Source organism: Carica papaya, chromosome 5 (assembly GCF_054855325.1).
Source record: "Carica papaya isolate Zhongbai chromosome 5, ASM5485532v1, whole genome shotgun sequence".
NCBI lineage: Eukaryota > Viridiplantae > Streptophyta > Magnoliopsida > Brassicales > Caricaceae > Carica > Carica papaya.
In genome coordinates this window covers 44,696,267-44,715,555 of record NC_142313.1, presented here as the reverse complement: position 1 = coordinate 44,715,555, position 19,289 = coordinate 44,696,267, and the positions used below count along the sequence as shown (strand labels likewise).

The following is a 19,289-nucleotide window of genomic DNA, read 5'->3' as shown; positions in this document are numbered from 1 at the left end:
GTCGGAATCGGTTAGTTTACAATTGTCCTTATTTCTTGTTTATTTTTATGCACTGTCCTACTTATATTTTATCATATTGTGCATGTTCTCAATTTATAGTTTCTATTATCTTATCGATTTATCTGTTTTATTCGATTATCTAGTTACTCGATCTCTTATTATGACAAGCTATATCGTCTGCATAAATATTGTCTAATTGATCTGTAAATATAATATGAGTCATTGGTATGCGTTTGTTGGTTATTTTGTTAATGAAAATCTCTATGTGAAAAACTTATTAGGTACTCATGGAAAGGGCATACGAGTCTGGTACGTAGAGAACCCTACCGTGAAAGTTACCTCAGTCCAACAGGACTGGAAAATTCCTTATCGAGGAGGTTCGAGAGATATAGTTCACCCTCATACCAAATGGGGTATCGAGGTGATGGAATATTTGGTGCCCATTACTGGACAGAGTATGGGGATGACTGGTTAATTGTTAGAATTATATCCCTCATACCGGACGGGGTATCGAGGCGATAGAATATTTGGAGTCCATTACCAAACAGGGTATGGGAACGACCAATAAACTGTAAAAGAAATGTTTATATATCCATGTGTAGCGGGATCCCTATGGGCCTCCAGTGATACCAGTAAGAAAAATGACAAGATGTAATAGAAATGGAGATGATCTAGATAGTATTTATGAAAGAAATGAAATTATCTGAATACAAATCTAATGCAATACAATGATATTTATAAATGAGAATAATATGTACAATATCTAAATATAAAGATGTTGGAATGGGTAATGAGAAGAATGTGGTTCTTGATTGTTTCTTTTGTTATATTTACGATAATGATGATGAATAAGGTTGTCTTGCAATTTGAATTTCTTTAAATATGAAATTTTCATTGGTTTTATCAAGTCTGTATGAATGTGTGTTTGTATATCTCTATTTTGAACACTACTTTATTCTTGCTAAATCTGTGAAGCTCACTCGAATTCACACCAATCAAGTGCAGATTAGTTCAGGTCATGAGGGAGTTCAAGATCAAAGGAAGACTTCAAAGAATCCTTCAGCTACTTTGGACACTTATTGTAAAGTAGATATGAATGTATTATTATTATGAGATTTCGAAAGATTGTATGATTCTGTACAAGAGATTTATTGTTAATTTATGGAGATCAACATAATATTGCACAAAAATTCATTAGGTTCACATGTGAGGTGACACTCTTTTCTCTCCAGAGTATTCGGGTCGTTACATAGTCCAATTAAGCATCACATGGGTCAAACAACTTATAAAAGGAATTATACATCCATTGTGAATCAAAATGAGCCAACTTTCGATGAAACAATGAGATAAGAATGTGGGCACTGAGTTGGATAAATTATTCAAGTCTCAAATCCATATTGGTTTTGGATGGTTATCATATATAAAGGCCAAGTGAAACACTAGATTTTTCAAATTTTCAAAATAAAAGATATACATGCTGAGAGTGATACTCGAGGCTCTGAGCCGCTCGCAACAAAGATGGGAGCATGAGGGTTCTCATCAATTTACAAAACAATGCATGCATAACGCTGGCTTAGGAGAGTTCCAATATGATGAGCATTTTGTGCATTTATCATTCTTAATAGCAACCTCTTAATTCAAAACCATAATTGTCTAATGGTAAAATCTACAATGATATGCTAAGAATAAGTATAGAGTATAAGAGACTTGCCTCGTATGGGCTAAATTCACTTGTTTACGATATTATCTTCAAAAGTTGGATGAACAAAAGAAAATATAAACAATGTATGCTTAAGGCCATGTACTTCGGCCGGCTTGGAATTTTCATATATTGTGTAAAATTAACATAATAGTAGTTTGGAAAATACTGATAGATGACAAGATTTTAATCGTTAAAGTACTAGACCATTTTGCATAATTGGAATCTATTTCTAATGTTAACTATATATACGTGCATTATGAATATTGTATGATCAAGTCCAAATTTTCTTAGGAGGACATGAACTTGATGAAAAAGAAGAAGACAATGAAACAAAGTGAAGAAAAACGAGAGACAAAATATAAAGAAAACAAAAGAATCTATTGCACGAGAGAGAAAAAAGACAAATAGACTAAAAGAAAGAGGAGAAGAAAAACAAGCAAACGTAGCACTTGATTGGGAAGTACAAATCCCACGGGGAGGTAATCGATCTTGCTTTGTCATTTTCTTTTTTCTTAGCTAAGAAAGAAGTAACGAGCTTAATTTGTTACCGAAAAACAAGTAAAATTTCAATCTACCAAATCCAAACTGGATTATATAAATACAGTTCATAATTTGTAGTTCTTTTTAATCTAAATTCGTAATTCGTAGTTAGAAATATACAATTGATGAGTGGAGAAGTTTTCTTTAGTCATCTACCATACTACATGAAGAACATACTTCAAGAGACTCGAACTATTAAAGGGCATAAGAAACTATATACACTACTTATTCATCAAAGGCCAAAAGTGTATAGGTGGAGAAATTTAAAATACATACATATATACATATGCTCACCATCTCACAAGTGAATGAGGTAACAACAAGCTTGAAACAATAATTAAAAGATCTAGACCAAAAAACACTAGCATATGATGAAGAATAAAATGAGTCATATATGTCAATAAAATTATAAACGAGTCACCCAACATACTCAATGTATGTATATATATATATATATATATGTATGTATGTGTTGTGTGTGTGTGTGTGTGTGTGTATATATATATATATATATATGTATAACAAACATTGGGTTGGTTCCAAATTGAAAGGGTCATTTAAGGGCCACGTCGCCAGGCGTTGGGCTTGGGGAAGTAACAACACTTTTAGCGACAGTAACCATTGCCGAGAAAAACAAAACATATCATTTAATATTTATATATGTATATCTATATGCCTTCCCAGGTGCATGCATCACCCCTCTGCTCTTCATTTCTCGACCTCATTGCAAGTACAATACATTCAGTGTATTAAATATTATTGTGTATATATGTGTATGTCTCCTTATTTGTATATACATATATATATATATATATCTATAAATACATATAGATATAAGTTGACGTCTATTAGTATAATATATATTTTAATTGGAAAAAAGGTGGCGCCAACTTCGAATAATTGGATATATTAATTAATTTAACTAACTTCGATTAAAAAATTAAACTCATAATAATTATTAATTAAATTAATTAATTATCACGGGTAAGAATATTATCATGCTTTAAATGTATTATTGGATTAATTTTTGTATATATTAAAAATAATTTTGTATGAATATAATAATTTTTTATATCGATTTGTACGTACTTACAAGTATTGGATCAAAATAATTAAAAAATATATAATTAATTATTAGCTTAACTAAACTTTTGTCGTGGATGAGTAATACATTTTTGTTTAATATAATAAGATTGTTGACTTTGTTTATATGTATATATATATATATGTGTACATATATTTATATATATATATATATATGTTTATTTGTATATATGTTGTATATGGCGTGCACCCAATATAACTAAAACAGAAGTATGGGGGTTTGTGAAGTTAATCGTGAGTTATTATTATTTTGGTAATAAAATAATACAAAATAATATAAAAATTGCAAGACTTATACACGTATATATATATATGTGTATATGTATGTATGATTGAATTAATTCATGCATTGCATTAAAGTAACTTCACGTGAGTATGCTTAATGTAAGCATGTATGTATATATATATATATATATATGATAAAAGTATATATTTATTATATAAAAATATAATAAAACATAATTCATTTTCCATCTCTCTCTCTCTCTATATATATATATATATATATATATATATGTATGCATTGTACAAGAAAAACACATAAAGCCTGTTTCATTTATACCGACTCAATTCCTTGAGTTAATTATATGTATACCTTAGTAATGGGTGCATGTGTGTGTGCGTATATGTATGTATATATATATTATATATAAAGGCTATATGAAATTTTACTATTGGGCCTAAGAATGGAAAATGGGCTTTTATTATGAGATTAAAAATGGGCTTTTATTATGAGATTAAAAATGGGCTTTTGACTTTTATTAAGTTTTGACTTTTATTCAGATTTTAATTATATAAAAAAATTATAATATAAATAAGATAAAATTTTAAATTCAAATTTTAATTCGAACAAACATATAATAAATACGATATTCTAATTCTACGTAAATTTTATATTTAATTCAAATTACATAATTATATAATTAAAATATACCGATAAAATTAATTCAATTAAAATCAGTGAAATATAACTGATTTATATGTGTAACATATTAAATTTCATAATTCTAGAATTAAAAATATACAAAAATTGACTCATTTATTTGATAATTAATATAAGAACATAAAAGTTTATAATTTTCCAAAAAAATCAAGGGCTGTAATTTAAAATTTATTCTTAAAAATTAAAAACCAAGTAAATTATATTATTTGTGTAATACTTGGGTTCGGAATTTTGTTCGGGATTAATTTTAAAGTTAAAAAATATATATATATAAAAATAATTTTTAAAATTTTAAATTTTGTTTAATGTAAAATTAAGAAAAAAAAATAGGTTGAGGATGAAATTGAAAATAATTTTGAGAAAAAATGGTGAAAATTTGGATTCAAATGACATTTTTGAAAAAAAATCAGAAACTGGAGGTCAAAACTTAATATATTAAGAAAAAATTGTGTAATATATTAAGAAAAATTGTACCACGTAGGACCGCCCAGTTAGCAACTCCGACGAATCAGAGCGCGTCTCGTGGCAACACATGCTGACTCAGTGCCACGCGGGAGGCCACACTGGCAATCCACTTGCCCGCGATCGGACGGTCCGGATGCATTCCCGCGCACATGGACTGTCCAGATCTGTTTTCTTATCAGGCGCAATTAGACAGTCGTGATTAAACACGATGAACGGCCCAGATCCGTTCTTTTTTTAAATGCGACTGTACAATTGAAATCAAATCCCAATGAACGGTCCACATTCATTTCTTCTTTAAACACGATCGGACGGTCGAGATCAAATACGATGAACGATCCACATTTAAGAGAGATGGGTATAAATATCTCTCATCACACCGAACCCAAATCCTAGTCGCCAGCCTCCCGCTGGAGAAGAAGAATCAGTCGTTGAAGAAGGGAGCCAACCGCCGCCACCCGCCGTGCCGAAGCCACATTCGGCCACCAAAAAAAGTAAAAATTCTCGTGTCCGCTCAGAATTTGATTTCGAACACCCTCATGGCCAAATTAGAGCAAAAGAAACGGCGGATGAACTGAAAATCGTGGGTAAAGCCCGCCGGCACCGCTGCAGGCAAAATTCGAAATTGCCTCCGATGAGCCCACTCTTGTTTCACGTTTCGTGTAATTTTTCTACCATTATATTCAACGTTATGTTTTCTACAGGTTGACCGAAGAAAAACACTCAGCCGCGAAAGTGAGTCGGCAGAGCCGCCGCACTAAAAAATTCTACCACCAGTAGGTTTTTGTGTGTTTTTTTTACTTTTTTCGGCCAATCGAGGCCCCTCAACATATTTTCTCGTATTGATGAATATAAAACCAATTGAAACTGACGAAAACTAGCTGAAAATGGTCAGGCCGAGACAAACCATCGTCGTGGGCGGCGGTACTATCGTCAAAGCGCGGCGGTGCCACCATTCCAAAATTCTAAAATTGGCCAAAAAAGTTTTTTAACATTGATTTTGGGTTTTTTATGGTATTTTTAGGTACGTGAAGTATATTTTAATCTTCGCATGAAAATTGAGGAAACCCGATGACCGCTAGTAAACGCTGTAGAAACTTCGGTATTTCGGACACCGATTCAGGTAAGAATCTCTCACCTTATTCCCTGTTATGGAATTAAAGTTTAATTATCAATAATACGGTATTTTGCGTAATTTAAAATTTTGAGAATTAATTACGAGTTACTAATTGAGTCAGAACCAATTATTTATTATTGTTTGTTCTGTTTAACCGATTGTTTAATTTTATAGTTTTAAATGCATGATAATATATTGAAATTGATAAAATGATTCAGTTATGTTTCCTTGTTGCATGTATTATTGTCTTGCGTTGATTTACGTTTAAATTGTGAAACAGAAAATTAAATATAAACAAAAAATTGATTGGTTAAGTGAATGAATGAATGTAGCCTTACGGGATATCCTGGGAGATGGTGGACGGACTGGATACATAAAAAACCCTACCGTGAACGTCGTCTCATACCAGACGTGGTATCGATGATTTGTATTTTTGGCACTCACACTGGACAGAGTATGAGAACGGTCGTTCAGTTTATAATGTTGAATAATGGTTCACGCGTAGTGGGACATCCTTATGAGCCCCTAGGGATACTAGTAAACAAATAAAGAAGGAAAGTTACTATTCTTGGTCACTTGAATATAATATTGAAATGTTATTTGGTTATTGTCTTTATAGATTGATTTTAAAAATCTCACAAACGGTAAATATATGTAATAAATTATTTTTTTATGATAAATGAACTTACTTAAATGAAGAGCTCAATTGGTTGTTTTTATGATTTTTACCAACCTTCAGTTTCTGTATCGGTAAATAGTGTGATATTCTTATTGAGTTAGTATAGTTCACCATTTCATTAACTATTTCAGATCAAGAGAACCAAAACTCAGATTCTGATCAATAAGAGGGTTGTAAATAGTTCACTACTGGGACTCATTCAAAAGCTAGTGAAGGTCCAAATCTGTTTTTTTTTAAATGCGATTGTACAATCGAAATAAAGTCGCGATGAACGGTCCATATTCATTTCTTCTTTAAATACGATCGGACGGTCGAGATGAAATACAATGAACGACCCAAATTTAAGAGAGACAGGTATAAATATCTCTCATTACACCAAACCCAAACCCTAGTCGTCAGCCACCCGGCGGAGAAGAAGAACCAGTCGTCAAAGAAGGGAGCCAACGGCCACCCCCTGCCGCCCCGAAGCCACCTTCGGCCACCAAAAAAAATAAAAACTCTCTTGTCTGCTCAAAATTTGATTTCGAATACCCTCATGGCCAAATTTGAGCAAAAGAGATGGCGGATGAGCTGAAAACCGCGGGTAAAGCCTGGCGGCACCATCGCGGGCAAAACTCAAAATCACCTCCGATAAGCCCACTCTCGTTTCATATTTTGTGCAATTTTTTCACCATTGTGTTCATCGTTTTTTTTTTATAAGTTGATCGAAGAAAAACACTCAGCCGTGAAAGTGAGTCAGTGGAGCCGCCGCATCGAAAAATTTCGCTGCCAGTAGGTTTTTATTTTTTTGACTTTTTTCGGCCAACTGAGGCTCCTTAACGTATTTTCTCGTATTGATGGATATAAAACCTGCTGAAATCGCCCAAAACTGGCCGAAAATGGACAGGTCGAGAGAAACCGCCGTCGTGGGCAACGGTACTGTCGTCGAAGCACGGCGATGCTACCGTGTCAAAATTCTGAAATTGGTCGAAAAAGTTTTTTAATATCGATTTTGGGTTTTTTAGGGTATTTTTAGGTACGAGAAGCGTATTTTAATTTTCGCAAGAAAATGTAAAAAACTCGGGGACCGCCAGTAAACGTAGTAGAAAGTTTGGTATTTCGAACACTGATTCAGGTAAGAATCTCTCACCTTACTCCCTGTTATGGAATTGAAGTTTAATTATCAATAATACGGTATTTTACATAATTTAAAAATTTTTAAAAATTAATTACAAGTTACTAATGAAGTCAGAACCAATTATTATTATTGTTTATTCTGTTTAACCGATTGTTTGATTTTATAACTTTAAATGCATGACAATATACTGAAATTGGTGAAATGATTCAGTTGTATTTCCTTGATGCATATATTGTTGTCTTGCGTTGATTTATGGTTAAATTGTGAAACTAAAAATTAAATGTAAACGAAAAATTGATTGGTTAAGTGAATGAATGAATGTAGGCTTATAGGATATCCTGAGAGATGGTGGATGGACTGGGTATATAAGGAACCCTACCGTGAACGTCGTCTCATACCGGACGGGGTATCGAGGATTGACATTTTTGGCGTTCATACCGAACGGAGTATGGGGACGGCTCATTTCACTCTCATACCGGACGGGATATTGAAGGATGGTATTCTTGTCACTCATACCGGACGGAGTATGAGGACGGTCGTTTAGTTGACAATGTTGAATAATTGTTCACGCATAGTGAGACATGATTATGGGCCCTTAGAGATACCGGTAGGCAAATAAATAGGAAAAATTATTATTCTTACCCACTTGAATATAAGATTGAAATGTTATTTGGTTATTGTCTCTATAGATCAAATTTAAAAATCTCGCAAACGGTAAATATATCCAATAAATAATTTTCTTTATGATAAATGAATTTACTTAAATGAAGAACTCAATTGGTTATTTTTATGATTTTTACCAACCTTCAGTTTCTGTATCGGTGAGTAGTGTGATATTCTTACTAAGTTAATGTAGCTCACCGTTTCATTAACTATTTCAGATCAAGAGAACCAATACTCAAATCCTGATCAATAAGAAGGTTGTGAATGGTTCACGACCCGGACTTATTCAAAAGCTAGTGAAAGTCGTTCTAAAATGCTCAGTTATTTACTTTTCGTTTATTTTTTTTATTTTCGTTTGTTTTTTTAAAATAAATATTTTCATATTTTTATTGGGTATTTTAAATTATTGTGTAAGAAATGTAAACATTCAATTCATATTTTTATTTTTTTTTAAGTTTTAAACATTTATAATTTGGTGATAAAAAATAAAATAAAATAATTTAATTTTTTAATATATATATATATATATATATACAGGTTGATATCATAATAAATAATTGGGCAGATAACAATTTCCAAAGCCTTTTCATTCAATGCCTACACTGCAACTTGTGGAAGCACCCATTAATGCATATTATTCTTTATTTTCTTTTTCAAATAATATATTCCAATAATTAATTTATCCATATATATACATATATCATATAATTATAATTCCAGTAAAAAAAATATATATATATAAATGTATACTCTAACTTAAATATATAATCTCACGAATAACACATATTATAACAAATGTCAAAATTTTTGAATTAATTTGGTAATTTTATCTTAAATTTATAAAAAAAAAATAATTTTTAAATAATTAAGAAAACAATATAATTTTTTTTTTAATTCTGATGATCTTAGAAATTCATAAAATTAACATATAATTCATAAACAAATATAATTTATCTAAATTCAATATACATAACAACGTTTTCAATCGTATTAGTAAATAATAAACTGTATAAAAATACTTACAGTATAAATATATCTCGTAAAACTATATAAAAATATTTACGATACAAATATCTTTTATAAAAATTTATTAAAAAATTTTTTAAAAATAAATCAAATTTTTTTTTAACATAAATCAGATAACCACTTTACTTTTTTAAATTTTAAACAGTAACTGTCGGATAATTATTACTATTAATAATTAATAATAATTAATTAATTATTAATCTAAATCGAGTCGAGTCCTGTCACGAGTGATCCACCCGATCAAATTCAAGAGATACCAGATAAAATAATTAACCGAATTGATTATTTCAAAAAACTTAAAATTATATAAAAGATTTCAAACATTGTTTATATTTTACCACAATCAACATGCTGAAAATCTATATTCAATATTATTATTATTATTTTAAAATATATATATATATATACACGTATATACATATATAATTGGTGAAAAAAATATTTTAAAAAATAAAAAATAATTTTATCTTTTAGTTGGATTGGAGGGTTGAATATCTTTGGGCCCATTATCATTGCGTCGGTTGTGTGGAGAAGAAAATAAAGGAATCAGGAAACATGAAATGGGGCCCAAAATCTTAGTTGATTAGGAATGTAATCAATTGGGCTTCTTTAACAAAAGCATTTATTGTCGAATTATTTTCTATCCTATTTTATTTATTTATTATTTTGATCCGTTGCGATTTGATGGTTTTTAATACGAGACATCGAGATTTATTGTTTTTGGACAATTCATCATCTCGTGATTCGTACGCTAATCAAATTTTTTTTTTTTACCTTTGTAATTTCGTAACTGTTGTTAAAAAATAAACTATAGTATCTTAAAATTAAAAAAAATATTAAATCAAAAAAAAGATCGAACTGAAACCTGTTGTAAAAAAGTATTGGCTCGTATATAATTTATAAGTATCCTTAATCATAAGATTTGTATAGCACGGATATGTTTTTATTATCATTAAATTTACAATATCTTAAATTGAAAACATTAAATCAAAAAAAGATCAAACTGAAACATGTTATAAAAAGTTATTGACTCGTATATAATTTATAAGTATCCTTAATCATAAGATTTATATAGTACGGATATATTTTTATTATCATTAAATTTATATATGTCAATAATATAAGGTATGATCTCATTCAATACTAATGTAATAGACATTGCGGTAAGTATTGGATAAACAAAATTTCGACCTAATCGATAATACAAATACTCTTGTTCAAGAAATATTAAAATGACGCATTAATAAAAAAATATTATTAGATAATTAATACGTTAATAATATCAAACGATGATATTATTTAGTAATCTCGTAAAATAATACAATTTAAACTATTTGTTTTCGTCTGTATACATTACATAAGAGATGAATGAATCGTAAAATCCCGACAAATGTTTTAAGAAAAATGTCACCCCTAATAAACCCTTAGTTTAAGATTTTATTTTCTTCTGCAAGATCAAAAGTAATAACTTGAGATAAAAAAAAAAAGGAGTTCATCAAAAGAAATTTTACCATCATTTCTATTGTATGTTCTAACTTTATAGTTATACATTAGAGTGGAAAGATCTCAAAGATCTTAAAAGTCGAACAGTATCCAGTGTACAAACTTTTTTTTTTTTTACCAGAGGATTGGAAGTTCCCATATTACTAATATTGTTCATCTCCACTTTTAAAAAAATTTTTTTTTTTGGGTTGAAAAAATGAAATTACCAATCAATTTCATACCCACTCATGGTCTCATCCACCCACTAACTACTCTTTGCTGTTGCTTAACTTCCTTTCTCAAAAACACCAATGAAAATTGAGAAAGTTAATCATACTGCTGTTATTTTTAGTGGATGTTAAGGTTGTCAATTTCATTATTCCTCAAACTTTATCAATGGAGTCTCCTGGTATAATCAGCTTCTACCCAAAATTCTGTACTGAAGAACCCCCACTCCACCTACTCTCTTCTCTTTTTTACCACCAGACAGACCCTTAACTATTGCGACCTGCCCCGGAGACCCAAGTGAATCTGTCCTTGTTCTTAATCAATATTATAACCCAAACAGCATCATCACCTACCACTCTCATCTCCCCACTCTTCCTCTCTGCTTCCTTTGACTTTTCACTTCCTTCTTCTTCACCTTCTATTCTGCATCCCGCATAGGCTTCGTTGTAGAGTTTTCCACATTGGATTCCAGAATCGAGTTGCTTCTCTTCCGTACGCGTTGGTTTTTAGTTTTTTGTTTTTTACTGGATTTTTTTGTTTCTTCATCTGGGTTCTTTTCAATTTTTGTACTTTTTATCTCTATACGTTGCCATTACAGAGTCTTTGTTGATAGCCGGGTCTCGATAATGTAGGGTTCTCTGTTGTTTCATTTTGGTATTTGTTGCTCTCTACTTGGTGTTTAGGTGCTTCTTCTTCTTGTTAGTTCTTTTGGGTAGTAACAATTTCTGACATGATTTTGTTACAATAGTGGAAATAATGGTTTTGTTTTTCTCCATTGTTGATCTGCTAGGATATTAATTATGATTATTTGATTCTCAGTCCTGTCTTTTGACCCGTCTGTGTTAATTGCGATACATTTTGTACTTTCAAGACTTTCTTAGTGCATTTTTTCCCAATTATTCTGTTCCGGTGTCATATATTCTATCTGTGTGTCTAGATTTGGAGCGCTGGAAATTTGTTTGAAGTCATGCAGGCAATGTGTTTGATATTGTTAGCTTTTGTAGTTAATGTATTAGGACAATCTGATTTTGAAGCTCTTTTGGTGCTCAAAAATGGAATTGAGGAGGACCCATCTGGGAAAACTCTTATTTCATGGGATTCTAATTCTTTATCATCTGATGGGTGTCCTAGAAACTGGTTTGGAGTCACTTGTATCGATGGTCGTGTGACTTCAATTAATCTAAATGCTTTAGGTCTGGTTGGAAACTTTAGTTTCCCTGTCATAGTTGGCCTTAGCATGCTCCAAAATTTGTCAGTTTCTGGCAATTCTTTGACGGGGACTATCTTGCAAATTGGTTCCTTTCAGTCTCTTAGGTTTTTGGATCTCTCTTGCAATATGTTTCATGGGTCAATGCCATCTAACATTGGGGAGTTAAAGAATCTGGTTCTTTTAAATCTCTCTTCAAACAATTTTGAAGGCAATGTTCCATCTGGTTTCAGCAATCTTGGGCAGTTGAAGTACTTAGATTTGCAGGGTAATGGTTTCTCTGGAGATGTTATGAATCTTCTGTCCCAGTTGGCTAGTGTGGAGCATGTCAACCTGGGAAACAACCAATTCTCTGGTTCTCTTGATTTGGGACTGGGAAAGTCAAATTTCATTTCCTCAATAAAACATTTGAATGTAAGCCACAATTCCATTGTTGGAGAGCTCTTTGCTCATGACGGAATGCCATATTTTGACAATTTAGAGGTATTTGATGCTAGCAACAACAAATTGGTGGGCACTATTCCATCCTTCAGTTTAGTGGTATCTCTTCGCATTCTTCGGCTCGGAGGCAATCAGTTATCAGGATCTTTACCGACACTCTTACTAGAAGAAAGCTCAATGATGCTGTCCGAACTGGATCTTAGCTTTAATCAGCTTAGAGGTACTATTAGTTGCATGGTTAGATTATGCTTGTTATCTAGTTTGCTTGTGCAAAATGAAAAATAAATGGTACCTTACAGCGTTTGTTCTTTGATCGGGTGAGGTACACTTGCTAGAATAGATTGCTTGAAGAAATAGTAAATGATATTTATGGGGAACCTATGACAAGAATGGGAAAACTGAGGATAGGAACTTAAACTACATATGAAAGTGACTTACTATATATATGGAAAATACCCTATTAGTCTCTAACAAACTATATGAGAAGTATTCTCATATAGTGGATTTAAAAAATTAAATAAACAAAAAAGTGTGCTTGATAAATTCCATGAATTACTTGCTATGCAATTGACGAGTTTCACGAACCACCACCTCTAAATGTGCTCAACCAACAACTTGCAATGAGTTAACTAACAAAGGCCATTACAAACTTAAACAATATCAAAAGCTCAACTAGGTATCAACTTTTAGTTAACCAAACTGCTAATTGTGGTACCAGTTTGTCAACAACTTCCAGAGAACTTCTTATGGACTTTCTTTTTTCTCTTAGTAAGGTAACTAGGCTTTGCTCCCCTAAGCAACAAGCTATAAAGGTTCAACGACGAGTCCTCCCTCCTCTGTAACAAGCTTTAAGGATTTAAAAAATTTTCAATGACAATTTTCACTTCCCCAAGGAACAAATTCTAAGAATTTACAACTATTACTTTCTTTTTCTCGGAGCAACTAGCCCTGATGTATGGCATTCTTTGCTAGATCAGGGTATAATTTTGATAAAACTAATTCTGGAAACAGAAAAACTGCACTGAGAAGTACCAGTTTTAGAGGAATAACAACTGGCTTGAAAGGGAAAGAACTGGTCAACGAACTGGTCAAACTTATCTGAATTGATCAAACAGAATAGAGTCAATCAAAACAGATTTAACATTCCTGTGGTGGCCGGATGTGACTCATGCAATGGTGTCCAGTCACTTACGATGGTTGAGCTTCCAGCTATGCAATCCTATGGCAGTTGCAGATCAGAGTTGCACAATTCCGTTGCTGGACGGTTGCAGATTGGTGAAGGCAATGCAAACTCAGGATCCATGGTGGCAGCGAGCGGTTTTCAAAAAGAGATAGCAGCTAAGGCTTATGTGTATAAATATTTCAGTTTTTTCTTCTAGCAAGAGCTAAGATCGAAAGGAGAAGATTAGAGAAGAGGAAACGTTGGAGTTGCTCCCCCTGCTTTTTGAATGTTTTAAAAACAAAGGGAGAGTTTCTAAACCTAGGACTATTGATATGACAAAACACTGGAAGTACAAACTGAAATATTAGTATGGTATTGCTCTTGTTATTATGTTGTAGAAACAGTATACTGTAAGAACTAATAAGGATAAGGAACTTAGTTATACGGGAAACTAACTCGACAGGAAAAGACAGTTATAAAAAAAAATATGGGAAAAGACTGAGAAATACTCTATCATTCTTCAATAGACTAAATTAGAAATATTACAATTATCTAACATCTTTTATTTTTCTGTATTTCAGAGTTTTGAGAAGTGCATGATTTACTCCTTGTGTGTTATATCAGTAGTGACACTATAATTCATGGGGCATCAAACTGGAAGTCTCCTTGCAGTCAATAAGAGAAGTTGTTTTGTTCACTGTCCAGCGTCTGAATTAAGGCAGCTTTTTTTACAAGAAATAAATTGGTAGACATAATTAACACATAAAAGTGATGAAGATTCTGACTTTGTGACAGGCAATGTAGCATATGCTGTTGCCTAAACTTGCTCTAGGATGGTTAAGATTGGAATTTTACACTTACCTCAAGAAAAAGAGAAAGACAAGAAGAGACTGGAATAACAGTATGATAACATAAAATTTCTTATAGATAATCAAGTATATAGAGATCATGCAACCCCTTGAGATTCTCAGCCATTTTGAGAATAAAACAAATAATCATCTTGGTTTGGCTCATGATTTTGTGGAATGCATATTTCTTGGAAATTCATTTTTTTCCATCTAATGGTTGACAATATGCTGAATCATAATTTCCTTTCTTGTGTAACATGATACCATTTGAAATCTTCAATATTCATTCATGACGTATAGTAAATATATCTGCTGATAATACCAATTCATGCTAAGGACTTCATCCTTCTGTTATTTTTTCTTTTTCCTCGAGTTCATTTACTGTTAACATAATTCCTTTGGAAAAAATTGATTCTCGAGTTTTAGAATGCCCTGAAAGATAATGCTACTTTTTCTCTACTGTTCTTGATAATTTACTAAATGTCATGTTCTTGGCAGGTCCCGTTGGAAGTATCACTTCTGCAACCCTGAAGAAGGTTAATATATCTTCAAACAAACTGTCAGGATTTTTACCTTTGAAGATAGGGCATTGTGCCACCATAGACTTGAGTAACAACAGACTCTCAGGAAACTTATCTAGAATACAGGGTTGGGGGAATTATGTGGAAGTTATTCAGTTGAGTTCGAACTCACTGACAGGAACATTACCAAACCAAACTTCTCAATTCTTGAGGCTGACTTCTTTAATAGTATCCAACAATTCATTGGAAGGTGTTCTACCCACAGTTTTAGGTACCTTTCCTGAACTTGAAGTGATTGATCTCAGCCATAACCAGCTTGGTGGGTCTCTCCTTCCAAGCTTGTTCAGCTCAACAAAATTGACTGACGTCAATTTGTCAAGCAACAACTTCACTGGGCCGATTCCACTACAGGAAATTAAAAATTCAGTAGATGCTACCCAAAATTTAAGTTTGGTTACTCTTGATCTGTCAGACAATTACTTGAGTGGGCATTTGCCTGAGGAAATCAGTACGTTTCGTAACTTAGAGTATCTTAGCCTATCCAACAACAAATTTGAAGGAAGCCTCCCAAGTGGTCTTCCAGATGAACTTAAAGGATTCAATGTATCTTTCAATAATCTTTCTGGTGTTGTACCTGAAAATTTGAGGCGCTTTCCTGATGCAGCCTTCCATCCTGGGAACTCCTTGTTGGTTTTTCCTCATTCTCCATCAATAACTAAAGGTGAACCAGATTTGACTTTGAGGGAGCATCGTCACACAAAACCTGCTATTAGGGTTGCACTAATTGCAAGTTTACTCGGTGGTGCTGCTCTAATAGCCCTATTTTCCATAATAATTTATGTCAGGGTTCACCAGGGACATAAGAGAGACAGTGTAGAAGGAAATGGAGGAAAGAAAAGTGTCCAACATGGAGATTCTTCTCATTCTCATTCCTCAGCACCTAACAGGAATCTTGACCCATCATTATCTTCAAGTTTCAACCAAGGTCTGTTGGCATCAGCCCAACTGGGTCCTGCATATGAATCTGGGGATACATCTTTAGTTGAAATGAAGCCTAAGACTCTTTCCTATCCAGAATCAGTTAGAAAAGATGAAGTATTATCTCCCCGCGTGTCTTTCTTGAGATCTGGAAATCCATCACCTTGTAGAAGTCCGCTTTCATCTGATAATGCACCAGGACTCTATGTTTGTTCTCCAGATAAATTGTTGGGAGATTTGCATATCTTTGATGGCTCCATCTTCTTTACTGCAGAAGAACTTTCCCATGCTCCAGCTGAAACTGTTGGCAGGAGTTGTCATGGAACCTTATACCGAGCTGCACTTGACTCTGGTCATGTATTGGCTGTCAAATGGTTAAGAGAGGGGATAGCAAAAGGTAGGAAGGAATTTTCAAGGGAAGTGAAGAAACTTGGTAGCATCAAACATCCAAATTTAGTTTCCCTGCTGGGTTACTACTGGGGGCCAAAGGAGCATGAGAAGCTGATAATATCAAATTATATTGATGCACAATGTTTAGCTCTCTATCTTCAAGGTAAGATCCTGTTCTCTATGTGCTCACTGAAAAAATAAAAAACTGAATATTTTCTACCTGTAATTGCATGCATGAACCCTATAAATTTCTGGATTTTCTTGTTTTGAATAGCTATGGTCATATGTTATTTGAATAACCCAAAACATCCTTCAATTTTATCTTCTGAGATGAACAGGGTACTGATCACCCCTATAATATCACGTCTGCCCATTTATGTCCTGTAAATGTGGTACGGCCAGCTTGCCGTCTTGATAGTTGCATGGAGCACCTTCACCAATATTTCAGTCATAACCTAGTTAATCTCAGAAAAGTGAAACATGGGAGGCAAATAAAATTTTAAATTACTGAAGGCATGAAAATTGCACTGGAAATGATTCTTTTACTCCTTTTCCCCTACACATAGAGCACTAAATAATGAAACATTTTCGTTTCATAAATGCCCAGAAGAAACTGATGAGCCTTTTCATTTTGTAAAATTGGTTTTTCCTGAAGCTTAGACCGATTGTAGTGGAAGGTAGTTCACTTTCAGCCTTTGTTTCATTACCTCCCTTGGTTGATAGTTGACTCAACCAATCAATTTCATCTGGTTCAACTTCGAGCCTACTTCAGCATATCATGCCAATAAAAATATTCCTCTAAAGCATCAATCTGATCCAAGAAAATGGTGAGATCTAAGTATCATCATATGGGGGAACAGTTACCGTAGTCATTTTTGTAGTATATAGGTAAATCCTCATTATTTTGCCAAGCAGATTTACTGCAAATACACTGTTTATATATCTATTCGTCCTAAGAGGATCATCTTCCAAAGGTTGGTTTTCAAGAAGAATTCTTTCCTCAAGATTTTGTTTTTGGTTCCTAGGAGATGTACCCATTATGGATATAATACAGGATCGACTTATCTAATTCCTAGCAAGGTTAGGAAGAAAGTCCCAGGTTGACACTATAGTCTGTTTTGAGTGCCATGTTGCTATATTGAGGGTCAAGTATGTCTCTTTGGGGGGGGGGTGAAGATAATTAAATGAACTCAAATCATCACAATTTGGGGAACCTCTTCCCCATTTTGGAGGGTCGAGTATGTCTCTCCAAGACACATGCTAACAACAAATTGGTACCATTATCAAGTTTCAGTCCCATATTCCTTATCTTCCATGTTGTAGAAGTAAAGAATAAATCCAGCTCAAAATCAATGGTATTTTGTAGAACTCCATGTCTCTAAATTAGAGCATAACAAGGAACCCAATTGGCTTTTAGATCGTTTTCTTTATAAATTCCTGGACCACGATAAGAAGTGTTATTACTGTTTCTTGATCCATTGACTGGAAGTCCACTTTCCTATGCAAAACAGTGTAAGGGTAGATCGAGGCATCTTATCTTCTTATTAATTCGTCTTGCTTGGAGAATATATCGTAAATTTATTTTTGTTTGTCTGATTACAGTATAAATTGGACGTTTTTTGTCATTTGCCTGCAGAGACAGAGCCCAGAAAACTCCCACCTTTATCTCTGAATGAACGTCTGCGAGTTGCAGTTGATGTTGCCCGATGTCTGAACTACCTACATAATGAGAAAATAATTCCGCATGGCAATCTCAAATCAACAAACATTTTATTAGAAGCACCTAATTTGAATGCCCGGCTTACTGATTACAGTCTCCATCGGATTTTGACTCCAGCAGGCACAGCTGAGCAAGTCCTGAATGCAGGTGCTCTAGGCTATCGCCCCCCTGAATTTGCTAGCTCAAGCAAACCTTGTCCATCATTAAAGAGTGATGTATATGCATTCGGGGTAATCTTATTGGAGCTTCTTACCGGAAAAAGTCCTGGGGAGATAGTATCCGGAGATCCAGGGATAGTTGATTTGACAGATTGGGTTAGGTTATTAGCCGGAGAGTCTCGTTCTATCGAGTGCTTCGATAGAATGCTTGTGGATAGGCATAGCGAGCATCACCCACCTAGAATTCTCAACGAAATGTTGCAGGTAGCTCTAAGATGTATCCTATCGGCATCCGAGAGGCCTGACATGAAATCAGTGTTTGAAGATCTATCACAGATAGCATTGTAGAAGATCTCTGAAGGTAAACTAAAATTCTTCTAACTTTCCTTCTGGCACTAACCCATTTATTGGTTCTTTCTTTGTTGTTATTTCGGAATTCGACCTCTAAAATTTCTATTGAACTGCAATTGTTGATTGATCTTGTCAATAAATGATTTTGGTAGATGTTGTAGTTAATAGGGGGAATAAAGATATTTGTAAATGGTTGAGGGTTAATCATCCTCTTTTAACCCTTAATCCAGAATGTAATTTTTTTTAACAGTCTTGATTAGTGAAGACTCGAGTGTATGATGCTTCTTTTGATTGAATTTTAAGAGAGAAATGAATCATCTCTCTGATGATGATACAATTATCAGAAGCTTTGTTCAAATGGGGGAATTCCTAATTTCTTATGTATGTACTTTATGATTTTGCTGTGATTTTTTTAGGGTTTAAGTTGTAGATGTTGGGGATGTGAATTAG

The 19,289-nt window shown here is 33.2% G+C and overlaps 1 protein-coding gene across 1 annotated transcript; it reads left to right on the top strand.

Annotated features, from left to right (window-relative positions):
• The first annotated feature begins 11,106 nt into the window (after window positions 1-11,106).
• On the top strand, window positions 11,107-19,217 carry LOC110810677 (Leucine-rich repeat protein kinase family protein). The gene is made up of 3 exons (XM_088219255.1): window positions 11,107-12,931; window positions 15,220-16,773; window positions 18,247-19,217. Exons 1-3 carry the CDS (start codon window positions 12,031-12,033, stop codon window positions 18,834-18,836), a joined length of 3,045 nt encoding a protein of 1,014 aa, XP_088075381.1. The 5' UTR covers window positions 11,107-12,030; the 3' UTR covers window positions 18,837-19,217.
• Window positions 19,218-19,289: the final 72 nt, after the last annotated feature.

What these genes read in the sequence shown, in the direction of transcription:
- LOC110810677 (XM_088219255.1), top strand. Translation starts at nt 12,031, where the DNA reads ATGCAGGCAATGTGTTTGATATTGTTAGCTTTTGTAGTTAATGTATTA. An exon ending in TAGCTTTAATCAGCTTAGAG is followed by an intron (nt 12,932 to 15,219) that starts GTACTATTAGTT and finishes TGTTCTTGGCAG; the next exon opens with GTCCCGTTGGAAGTATCACT. An exon ending in TTTAGCTCTCTATCTTCAAG is followed by an intron (nt 16,774 to 18,246) that starts GTAAGATCCTGT and finishes ATTTGCCTGCAG; the next exon opens with AGACAGAGCCCAGAAAACTC.